General features: G+C 51.1%; 2 protein-coding genes across 7 annotated transcripts in view; one reads left to right on the plus strand and one right to left on the minus strand.

Moving 5' to 3' along the window:
* Positions 1-2,849, minus strand: part of LOC149127620 (uncharacterized) — a 126,566-nt gene extending 123,717 nt beyond the window's left edge. The window contains exon 1 of one of the 6 annotated variants that reach the window (XR_016231800.1): positions 2,524-2,816. Coding sequence is in view for 1 of the 6 variants with exons in the window: in XM_089329605.1 (XP_089185731.1) it covers positions 2,524-2,657 (134 nt within the window). In the remaining 5 variants the exon portion in view is untranslated. Of the gene's footprint in view, positions 1-2,523 lie in introns of all 6 variants that reach the window. The other 5 variants (XR_016231801.1, XR_016231798.1, XR_016231802.1 and 2 more) reach the window with 5 other exon arrangements.
* Positions 2,850-3,011: 162 nt separating this feature from the next.
* On the plus strand, positions 3,012-8,789 carry NOBOX (NOBOX oogenesis homeobox). The gene is made up of 8 exons (XM_070069890.2): positions 3,012-3,143; positions 4,567-5,118; positions 5,515-5,621; positions 5,956-6,056; positions 6,304-6,389; positions 6,607-6,838; positions 7,161-7,468; positions 8,185-8,789. The coding sequence occupies exons 1-8, from the start codon at positions 3,107-3,109 to the stop codon at positions 8,481-8,483; spliced, it is 1,722 nt and encodes a 573-aa protein (XP_069925991.2). The 5' UTR covers positions 3,012-3,106; the 3' UTR covers positions 8,484-8,789.
* The last annotated feature ends 2,992 nt before the right edge of the window (positions 8,790-11,781 follow it).

The raw sequence follows: 11,781 nt of genomic DNA on the forward strand, positions 1-11,781 counted from the left end.
GTTAACATACCTAGACTGAAAGAAATAGTTCTTAATAGCATCAGACACGTTTCATTTTGTTATTGTTACATCCATGAAAATCAAATGTTGGAATAACTGGCTCTTGTTATGTGAGTGATGGTACTGGTTTACAGGTTGGCTCTGGATATTAAGAAACCAAAAATTTTTTATTTAAATCATTTCCTTTCCTCGAAACTGAGTATATGAACTAGTCTTCCGATTATAAAAATGAAATATAAGCAAACAGGATCTAGAAATAAATATACCCTATTACTCCATTAGTTGACCAGTGTTCCCTCTCTCCCCAATATTTTACCTTCCATTACAAACTTCATTCACTTATCATTGATCCATGGACTATAAGACAACAACATAAACTGCAAACATAACACCTCCCCCTAAAACACATCATATACCATATACCTCTTAGATCAAATTCACTAGCAGACATTGCATCAAATTTTTCATGTAAATAAAGGCAATCAAACCATCTCATTTTCTTAAAAAGATCCTACACAGCAAGAAAGAAAAAAAAAATCTTGACTTATTCGAAACCCAGCAAATCATGCTTGGAAAACTAAATGTTTCCACTTCCTAAGTCCCTACAAAAACTCGTATACAATCAGATCTTATAATCTTCAGAGTTTTGTATTGCTAGCTGGTCTATGGGAAATTTGAGTCTTTGCTTTTCTGACCTTCACCCTGGCAGAGGGCAGCCAGCCAGTGAAAGAAAACACAGCATGAATGATGGCAGAAAGGGTAATTAATTTTTAACTTAATGTGATAGGATAATCTATTAAGAATTAATTGTATCCTGTTTCTCAGTGCAGCAGAAATCTTAGTAAAGGGCAAACGGTCATTTGCTTTCCCCACACAGGACCCCGCCAGCCAGCCACTGTGCCCATGCCATCCCCAAGACACTGTTAATTGACTTTGAGAAGTCTAAGACTCTCAAACTCCAGTATTATAAAAACCACCTGAGGGTCAACGCAGGGTATGTCTTTTCCCTCCCAATTAACATTGTTGGAGATGGAATCTACCAGCCACATTTTAAACAAATTCCCCAAGAAAATTTAATTCAGGAGATTTTAAGAACATTCTGAAAAGCCTTCGGTCAAAAGAACTGAAAATCAATCAATCAGCATTGGCAATACCTGCGCACGGGCACAGGGGAAACGGGAATCAGATCTTGGAAGGCGTTCATCCCAAGGTAGGGGGTGTGGTCTTTATCTCAGGAGTCAGGGGCCGCTGCAGGTTTAAGCTGTGAAGGAGAAGGCTGTGCAGCCCATGGCTCAGGTGTCGCCCTCTCCGAGAAGCCACCACCCGTGTGCAGGAGACGGTGCTGCAGCTCTGGGCTCCACATGAACTTGCACATACAGGGGCCAGCGCCGTGGCTCACGTGGTTAATCCTCCGCCTTTGGTGCTGGCATCCATATGGGTGCTGGGTTCTAGTCCCAGTGGCTCCTATTCCAGTCCAGCTCTCTGCTGTGGCCCAGGAGGGCAGTGGAGGATGGCCCAAGTGCTTGGGCCCTGCACTCACATGGGAGACCAAGAGGAAGCACCTGGCTCCTAGCTTTGGATAGGCACAGCGCCTGCCTGGGCGACCATTTGGGGGGTGAACCAATGGAAGGAAGACCTTTCTCTCTCTCTCTCTCTCTCTCTCTCTCTCTCTCACTCACTCACTCTACCTGTCAAAAAAAAAAAAAATTGCACATACTTCTGATGCCCCACTGACCACACTGTACTGACAACATCCACTAGATTGCATTGTTGTTCTCTCTTCCAACAGGGTTGACAAGTGAATGACCGCCCTGGCCCACAGTGCCTGGCATACAGCGGGTATCCTTTAAATGTCTAATCAAGACTGTGCTCCGTGTACACCATCACCACCAACTGGTCCTAATTTTCCACGTGGGAAGCAGCTTCACCACCTCCTACTCTTCACACACACGACCTGGGCCCTATAAACCCCTCACTAACCAAGGGTGTCAGTCTTATGAAAGGAGACGAAGGAAACACCAGAGTCCCGAAGCTCTGGTCACATTGCATATTTTACGTTTGAACAAGAGCTAAAACTCTCATAAGCTTCCAAAGTCCACAAGTGTAGATCAAGGGTCTCACGGCAACGCAGGGCACAGGGAAAGAACTCAGAGCTGATCATAAGGCGATGGCACCTGGTGTCCAGAGCCTCCCTAAACCCTAAAACAGAACACCTGGCTTCCGCTCAGGACTACCCGCTCCAAGCAGCTGGTTCAACCTGGCCAGCCCCTCTCACTCTTCACCCCAACTCAGCGGCGAGACTAAGAAATAGGAAATAAGCTTCCAGTCCTGAATTTTCTTTTTATAAATAAAGTAAGAAACAGCCCCGTGGACCAGGAATCAGCGTCGCATCCATATCCAGAGAGTAAAACAAACATAACGGCCAAACCGCGAAGCGCTAAAGCCTTCTCAGGTTTTACCCGCGAGTCTCCTGGGTACTCCCGCAGATAGACCTCATCCAAAAGTGCCCCTCATCCAGTTTACCTTGTATGGTGGGTCCTTCCAGGTCCCGGGTTCCTCATTCCAGCGCTGTCTGTGTACCCAGGACCTTCAAACCCTACAGCAACTTCGGGCTCATCAATCCCGAAGTTTGCAGACACCCAGACAGCTGACAGCATTAGAGAACTCGGCTTTGGTAAGTGGCCGTCCAGTGCCCCTCTGTTTTCCCAAGCCTAAAACTACAACCGAGGCCATTAGCTAGGGCGCCCTAGGGTGTGAGCCCAAAACCAAAGGACTCCCCAGCCGACTGGGTCCTTCCCCAGGCGCCTGGGCTTTGTGCGCCAGCCCCGCCGAGGGGAGGGGCCGCCTCGAGGAGACCCACACCTGGCCCTGCCTCGGGCGGTCCGGCCCAGCAGGGGGAGGGAAGCTGCCTGCAGAGGCCCCTGCAGCTGCCCCACGCCCTGGCTTCCCGGGTGGGCCTCGCCCTTGGAGGTGGGGGCTAGGGGGCCAGGCTCGGGCTGCGGTTCCCCGGGGCCCGTGCGGCCTGGGCACACCTGCCCGCCGGCGAGGCCTCATTAGGCGGCGCCTGTGCAGCCCAGGCTGGCCGCGGCGGCGGCGAGTTCCAGCCATGGAACCCACGGAGGATCTCGGCCAGAACCCACGGGGTGAGCGCGCGAGGGGCTCGGGCTTGCGGGGCTGGCCGCGTTAGAGGGCCTGAGAGCTTGGGTAGGCCAAGGGGCTAGCGGGGTCGGGAGGCGCCGGGCTGTGCTCTCCTAAGGCGCCAGGGCAGAAGTGCTGGCTGGGGGGCGCAAGGACCCCCTTCACCATTCTTAACGGCATAGCATTGCCTTGTGTTTGCGGAGGGCCTGCCCCGTACCAGCTTCATTGCTACTCTCCACGCTGTTCTGAAACGCTCTAAAGCTGATTTATCTCTGCTTCCCCGACCACCACCAACTTGCCCTGCACCCCGGGAGGAGGCCTGCTCGCCTCCTCCACTCTGGGTGTCTGGGCCCCAGGAAAACTAGCTGATGCAGCACCTGAACCTGGGCTTTCCTCCCTTCTGCCTCGACCTGTTGATGAAAAGTCTTGCCTTTATACCTGGGGCCCATCTGTTAAAATGACAATAGCTCTTGGTGGCTGGCTGGCATTCATTTACAAATATTCCCATTTAGTTGAAAATAACAAAGCTGCTTCCTGGGGCTGAGGGTTCTGTGGGTGGGGGGGCGTAAGTGGGGGGGTGCTGTGGTGAGTGACAGGGCAGCCTGGGTGCTGACCTGGTGGGTGATCTTGGGCCGGTCTCCCAGTTCTAGTCCTCATGTTTTCCTGTGTTGGAGGTGTCTTCTTCATAGGGCTCAAAGTGGCACAAAGGTGTTTAGCACCATGCCTGGGGCGTGGTAGGTGCTGCATGGCGCCATCAGCTTTAAGGATTCCTGACTTGTGTTTCAGTTGCAGATGGGCCACTCTCTCCTTACCTGTAAACGAAGCCTGGATCTAGGGGCCCTGAGTGGGGTTCTGCTTTGCAGGGAGTAGGGGAAGGAGGAGAAGGATGTAGATTTTCCTTGGGGGAAGCCAGCAGGGTTGGCAGGGACAGAGTGAGTTGTGTGGGAGGCGATGCTGGTGCCGCCTGTAATGTCCTTGCCTGCATTTTCTGAGATGGCTGGAACCCTGCTGCGTTCCTTCTCCAAGCAACAGTGCCTGGGTCCACAGGATATGGCCTTGGCAGATGTAGCATCTCAACCAGTCCACCCTCATCCCCACCACAAGTCCCTCAGAACCACCCTAACAGATGCCTGCCCCTGGGGGTGGGGGTGGAAATCCTGGGAGCTTCCAGCGAGGGACTATCATGTGAACTGAGGCTGCCTAGGGTTGCATGTGTTTGCTTACATTTTTCAAGGCAGTCCCATTACATTGGGCCCTCACAACAGTTGAGCAAGAAGGTAAGTCTGGAGTTGCTGCCCTCCTGGAGAGGTAAGCGAACGACAGTTTAGGATCCAGCCACTGAGCTGCAGAGCAGGAAGCAGCTCCTCTTGTCAGCCCCGGCTCTTCGATGTCCCTGTGCTGAGGTCAGTGGGTGCTGACTCTCCACAGGCCAGGAAGGTGGAGGCAAGCCCTCGGCTGCTGGCCTGGAGGCGGAGGAACTGCGGCCGGGATCAGCCCCCCACGCTCAGAATGCACCGAGTGAGGAGTTGCCGCGCTCTGGCCCCATCCCCGGGGAGAAGAAGAGGTCAGAGGCCTCTGCAGGACGCGCTGGGGCTGACGCTGGGAGAGGGAGTCAGCTCCCGAGCTCCAAGGTTCTCCACAGAGACAAAACCGTGGCCTCGATGAGACCCCAGCCTCGAGAGGAAGGTTGCTCCCTCCCAGCCAGAGAGGGCAAGGCAGGGAAGAGGGCCTTCGCGCCAGCCCCCAGCAAGCAGAAGAAATCCAGTTCCCTGGGCCTGGCTTCAACGTCAGCTCCTGCTGTCCCTAACTCGGCCAGTGCCACACACAACCCCGTGCCCTGTGGGTCAGGCCGGGGGCCCTGCCACCTGGCCAATCTCCTCAGCACATTGGCTCAGAATAACCAAAATGCAGACCAGAAGAAGGGGCCCCCGGAAGTGACCTGCCAAATTCGGAAGAAGACTCGAACCCTGTACCGCTCAGGTAAGTCCCTAAAGGTGCGAGAAAACCCGAGAGACCTGGAGTCGCCCTGGAAAAGTGGGACTGTTCAACTAGCCCCAGGAGACTGGCAGGTGTGCTTAGTTGGTATGTCCCTTTGTCCTGGATGCTCTTCTGGCCCATGGTGGTGCCACTACCACCTCAGGCCCTGAGAGGGGAAGGCCAGGTTGTCCCAGCAGTAAGTAAGGTTAAGTCCAGGACAGATGCATCCAGAAAGGAAACACCGGAGAGAAGGCCCTGTATGATGGGGAACTTAGTTGCAAGGCTCTGGGTTAGGCTCTTGGGTAGGGAACAGTGGTCCCATCTGCTTGAGACTTCGGGTGGGCATCTCTTTCTCCTCTCTGGTGTGCTGCCTCCTCCCACGGCTCCCTTCTTCTCCAGAGCAGCTGGAGGAGCTGGAGAAGATATTCCAAGAGGACCACTATCCTGACAGCGATAAGCGGCAGGAGATTGCCCGGACTGTGGGGGTCACCCCGCAACGCATCATGGTAAAGGGGGTCGGCTGGCTGCCTGGCGGGGTGCAGGGAAACCTACTGGTTAGAATTCGAGGGGAGCAGAGGAAGTGCTCAGCCTCAACCTGCATAGGGCCTAAAGTCAAGTCTTGGATGTGGCTGGGTTCCTGCCTGCTTCCACAGCCCTATAGTCTTAGACTGATCAAAGAGGAAGGCACAGTAGAGACCTGTTGGTCAACACGACCTGACAGTGAGGCATGTGAAGCAAAGTGGTGGAGTGACCTCCTAAACTCATGTAGCTCGTTATGTGACAGTCAGTACCTCAGCCTTCATCTCTACACCCGTTCTTAAGTTCTTCTTTCCCCTATAGGTGTGGTTCCAGAATCGCCGGGCAAAGTGGCGAAAAGTGGAGAAACTGAATGGCAAAGAATGCAAAGACAAGCCTGCAGCCCCTGCTAGCAGTGAGTGCAGGTAATTCTTCACCTCTTCTGGGATCACTCCGGCAGGTAGGAAGAGGGGTCAGAGCTGAGATCCTGCATTCCAGAAGGAGAGAGTGTTGGAAGTTGGAACCATTACAGGAGTTAGGATGAGTTAGGGGAGTACACAGTGCCTTGAAGGAGGCAGGACTTGCGAAGCTAGTGTCCCCTTCCCTGCAGTGAGGATCCAGTCTAAATCCAAAGACCACCTAAGCCCCACTCCTCCTTCTCTCTGCCTCCAGATCCATAGCTGAACCCCCAGCTACCGTGCCTGTGGACCCAGAGCCAGGGACTTTCCTGCAGGAGCCCCGTCTGGATTTGTTTCCAGGTGAACTCCCACCCTGAGAGGGTTAGCTGTGGGAAAATGGCAGTTAAAAAGGTGATGAAGACACCAGTATCTGGCTAGACAGAGTGTGGGTGGGCCAGACTTTTCCAAGGTTTGAGGCCAGAGGTGGCGGGCTTTGTAAGTGTCTGCCATTCAGCAAATCCAGGTCTACCTCCCCATTTTCCTATGCTTAGAGCCCCTCTTTGCCTTGTGTTTCTAGAACCACCCATGCTGCTGACTTCTGACCAGTCCCTGGCTCCCACCCAACAGAATGAGGGTGCTCAGAGAGTGGTGGTGACCCCACCACTCTTCAGTCCGCCTCCTCTTCAAAGAGCCAACCTTCCTTTTCCCCTTGGCCACTCCCAAACCCCCCAACTGATGCCTTTGCTGATGGATGCCCCTGGCAGTGACAGCAGCCGCAAGGATGGGCCCCGTGGACCTTGGGGGACAAGGTATGTAACATAGGTGGAGATGTCATTTGAGTTTTCTTGGAAGGTGTGTGGAAGGAGAAAAGATAGACTGTGGAGGGGAAGGGGCTCAGTGAGAGGAGCAGGGAGTGATGTATATTATGGGGATTAAAAGGGTAGGTGGACAGCAATAGAGCAGAAACAAGGGGTGAGGAGCTAGGGGTAGGAGGGGGAGAGGGCAGCAATGGTGTGGCAAGACCAGGGTCACCGTGCAGGTAAGGCAATAGGTGAGGAAGTGACTCACCACTCTGTGGTAGGAACGAGGAGGCCACCCGTACTGCACTCAGTACTCCTCTTTCCCCTACAGCATCACCCCACCGCCCACCTGCTCATATTTGGAAGAGTTGGAACCTCAGGATTACCAACAGAACAACCAGCCAGGACCATTCCAGTTCTCTCAGGCCCCACAGCCCCAGCTGTTTCAACCCCCTCAGCCCCAGTTTTCATACCTTCCCCCTTTTCCCCTCCCCATGCCCAGTTCACTGACACTTCCACCACCAGAGGACCCTCTCTTCGCATTTCCTTGTGGCCCCAGTGGTGGGGGCACATCACAGGGCTATTGCCCAGTGCCCCCATCGGGGCAGATGACGCTGCAGCCACCTACTGGAAATATGGGTAAGTAGGACCTGGAACAGAGGGTCCCCTTTGCGATTGAAGAAAGTGAGAATGGACAGAGAGCTTTGGAGACAGACTGAGGCCAGGCACCGGTAGTGAGTGAACTCCTTTTGCTCACCCCTAGTTCTCTTTATTTTAACCTCTTCCATCTGTAAGTTTCTTGGAGGCTGTAAAACAAAGTGAGAATCATCAAGATGGCTTTGGTGTTTGGCATTAGGAAAGCTGAGGTTTGGTTATTTGTGCTCCTAAGCCTCAGTTACCTGGGCCCTAAGAAAGGAATAAAGTTTCACATCATGGAAGGGCTTGGTGAGCAGTGGAAACAAAATGAGTGAAAACACTGGGCACCGTAGATGTCAGCTGACATGAGTATTCTGCTGGGCCCCTTGAACGTTCGAAGTCCCAGAAGCGTCCATCTTGTCCTTGCTGAATTGCGGAAGACAAGACCTGTGCAGCAGGTTCAGTCTCCTTGCTGCCTGCATGAGACATGCTTAGCCCGACCCGCGGTACCCTTGGTGTCAGCGTTACCCAACTGCAGCACCTTCAACCCAGGAGCATGTCAGATCGGAGAGGGAGACTCTGGTGGTGGCTTCACCAAGACTCACTGGAGTCCTAAGCTGTGTCTGTGGAGGGGGGCATGGTACTTGGCTACAGAACATGTTGAATGCTGGTTGATATTCTGTCTTGCCTAATAATTTCTACATTCTTTCATCACATAGGTACGGTCCCCTGGAGTGACCTCTGCTTGCCTGATCTGCCCTTCCCTGGTCCGTTCTGCACACAAGCTCTGGGATATCCCCTGGGAGGAGATGGCTACTTCCCTGATCTCTTTCCAGCCCCCTGTGCTCAGGCTACAACCAGACAGCCTTCACCAGGTCTTGCCCAGCTGCCTGCAGGAGCCAGGCCAGGAGCTGGACCCTCGCTGGGCAAGATGCAAGAGGAGCCGCCTGCCATGGCCCTGGAGCAGCCCTTGGTACCAGAGGAGGTGGGAGAAGACAAGAAGTTCTGTGTCCCCTAGTTGGGGATCAGAGTGGAAGAGAGGCTGCTCCGTGGGGCATCCACTCTGTGGGGCATCTACTCAGGATGGTGGTTGAAGCTTTGAGAAGAACTGTGGACTCTGTTGACTGGGTGGAAGTTAGTGTCTACCCGTGTAGGCTTGTCTGGCTGGACGTTGATTGGAAGAGGGCTGACCCTACCCTTTGCTTCACACCCGTCTGTGACGGTCCTGTGTTACTTCTGAACATTGTATCAGTTTGTTTTTCCTTTCCTTACTAGTCAGTGAGCCAGAGTGTCCACTGTAAGCAGTAAACTGGTCTGTCCTCGACTTTTTCTCAGTGATTGCATTCCTCTCTCGCACTAGGGAAGGGCTCCATTTCCTTCCACTCAGCTAATTGTTGCATGCGGTTAATCAGCTGAGGTCTATGATCATAAGCAACTTGGGCCCACCGCTCCCACTAAAGGAAGAATTGAGCTATTGGGCTTTTCCTTTACTTCTATTAATGATGTTTTTCCCAACCCAGGGCTCTGAGTCTGGACCTCTGGAATCTGGGCCACATTGAGACCGCATCACCTGAGAAGCCTGAGGATATAGTTGACTCTCAGTTCTTAGCCCAGAGATCTTTTACTGGGAGTAAAAGGACGCATGCTCCTTTCTAGCTCCCCCCACCCCAACCTTCAGAAGTTCCCAGAGACACACGGTTAGTGCTGGGGAAGATATAATCTTTTCTTGCCTGACTCTCACTCAGGACTGAAATTCTACCGTCTCCATTTACTTATGGCTGCTCTTTGAGGTTGCGGAGAGAGAGAGACAGTTTGACCGAAGACTGAGAGTACCCTCTTGACATCTGAAAATGCTCAGGAAGGAATGGAGGACATGCCCATGCACACCTCCCCCCTGCCCCATCACGCAGATTAGCTTTGTACCCACATTGAACCGGAATAGCTTTGTTCTGTCCTTTCTGGGTGAGCCAACTTAGAAGAATATTAAAAATAGGGAAGGAGATAAAAATAATCAAATAGACCACTTTGGTTTCATGTTTGGGATCCCTCTTCATTGTGTTAAGAGCCAAAGAGGGAGTGAGGAGAGTAAACAACCAACTACCTAAAAAAGGAAGTGGGAGGAGGGTGAAGGGTTGAGGGAGCAGAGGCAGGTGCCAGGGAGATGGATATGAAAAGGACCTGAAAGAGTGAGAGAGCAGGACTGTCTGAAGTAACACACTGATTTGGAGATAGAAGAGGATAAGAGCCATTTAATAAAATCTATTCCCAAAAAAGAGTTAACACAGGAGTAAAAGCAGATTACAGACATGAGGGTCGCGGGTAAGAAGGAACAGGACATGGAGAGAACAAAAGAAGTGGGTTGGAATAGATGCCATGGGAAATAGAATGTGGAGCAGAGAGCTGGTGGGACAGCAAGATTAATATGAAAGGGAAAAAGTGTACAAATGGTTATAAAGGTCAATATTCTAACATATAAAGATGATGAGTATCTAGGAATTAGATGATATTAAAAAAATAAGAAGACAAGGGCAAGCTCAGGAGAAAATGACTCTGAAGGGACCCTGGTGGATTTCACACAAAGGAACGAAATCGAGAAGAAATAAAAAGAGGAGAGTTGGCTTGCTTATGATAGAGAGGTTTATTAAATGGAAAGAATACTAGAGAGGAATACAAGTGAATGTACTGGGTGTGAATGGATTCAAGGGGATGTCTGGGGAAGAGATGGGAAGATCAGAAGGCATTCAGGTGATCAAATCAAGAGAAAATACCAGGAGCCACAGAAAACGAGGTGAGCAAGGCAGGCTGAGAAAGATGGAAGCTCAGGGAGGTCCTGTCAGGATGACAGTAACAGGTGGTGGCCGCACAGATGATGGCTTCTCTCAAGTCTCTACAGTCACACAAAGTTTATCTTAGGGTCCGGCGCTGTGGCATATGGTTAAAGCTGCCACCTGTAGTGCCAGCATCCCATATGGGTGCCAGTGCTAGTCCCGCTACTCCTCTTCTGCTCCAGCTCTCTGCTATGGCCTGGGATAGCAGTAAAAGATGGCCCAAGTCCTTGGGCCCCTGCACCCATGTGGGAGACCTGGCTCCTGGGTTCAGATTGGCTCAGCTACAGCCATTGTGGCCAATTTGGGAGTGAACCAGCAGATGGAAGACACACTCTCTCTCCTCTCTCTGTGTAACTGATTTTCAAATAAATAAATTTCTTTTTAAAGATTTATTTATCTTACCCAGGCAAGAATTTGGTAAATTTGCAACAGACAAGGAGATTGCAAAGTTTGTAACAAAAGACTGTTCTCATACATTTTTAATCCTCTAAAACAATACATTTCTAATGAGGAAAATGGATGAGACAGGTAGCGATGATCTAAATAATATCAGAGAAGACAATGGCATTTATTTTTTTTAACTTTTATTTAATATAAATTTCCAAAGTACAGCTTATGGATTACAATGGCTTTTTCCCTCCCACCCACAATCCTCCCCTCTCCCGTTCGCTCTCCCATTCCATTCACATCAAGATTCATTTTCAATCATCTTTATATATAGAAGATCAATTTAGCATATATTAAGTAAAGCTTTCAACAGTTTGCACCCACACAGAAACACAAAGTTAAAAATACTGTTTGAGTACTAGTTATAGCATTAAATCACGATGTACAGCACATTAAGGACAGAGATCTTATGTGAGGAGTAAATGCACAGTGACTCCCTGTTGTTGACTTAACAAATTGACACTCTGTTTATGGCATCAGTAATCACCCTAGGCTCTTGTCATGAGTTGCCAAGGCTATGGAGGCCTTTTGAGTTCACCGACTCTGATCATATATAGACAAGGTCATAGAGTGGAAGTTCTCTCCTCCCGTCAGAGAAAGGTACCTCCTTCTTTGATGACCTGTTCTTTCCACTGGGATCTCACTCACAGAGATCTTTCATTTAGTGTTTTTTTTTTTTTTTTTGCCACAGTGCCTTGGCTTTCCATGGACAATGGCATTTAAAAAGAAAGACTACAGAAATATTACACTGGGGCCAGGACTGTGGCATAGCAAGTTAAGCTGCCACTTGCAGTGTTAGTGTTAGGAAACTGGTGCAGTTTTAGCCAGGTGGCCACATGGCCCAACCTCTGTGGTCAAGCTCCACCCCCATCCTAATGGGATTCGCTGCTCCTGCTTCCCTGCCCGCCCTCTGGCAAAGTTTTAAAAGGGCCTGTTCCTGAACACGTGCTCTCTTGACTCTCCTCTCCTGCCCTCTTGGTTCTTCTCTCTTGGCTCTCCTCTCCTGCTCTCTGCTCTGCTCTGCCTTCTCTCTTGGCTCCT

The sequence above is a fragment of the Oryctolagus cuniculus genome, chromosome 3 (assembly GCF_051225735.1).
Source record: "Oryctolagus cuniculus isolate XC-2025 breed Fujian yellow rabbit chromosome 3, ASM5122573v1, whole genome shotgun sequence".
Classification (NCBI taxonomy): domain Eukaryota; kingdom Metazoa; phylum Chordata; class Mammalia; order Lagomorpha; family Leporidae; genus Oryctolagus; species Oryctolagus cuniculus.

What these genes read in the sequence shown, in the direction of transcription:
- NOBOX (XM_070069890.2), top strand. Translation starts at nt 3,107, where the DNA reads ATGGAACCCACGGAGGATCTCGGCCAGAACCCACGGG. An exon ending in CCTGCTAGCAGTGAGTGCAG is followed by an intron (nt 6,057 to 6,303) that starts GTAATTCTTCAC and finishes CTCTGCCTCCAG; the next exon opens with ATCCATAGCTGAACCCCCAG. An exon ending in GCCACCTACTGGAAATATGG is followed by an intron (nt 7,469 to 8,184) that starts GTAAGTAGGACC and finishes TTCATCACATAG; the next exon opens with GTACGGTCCCCTGGAGTGAC.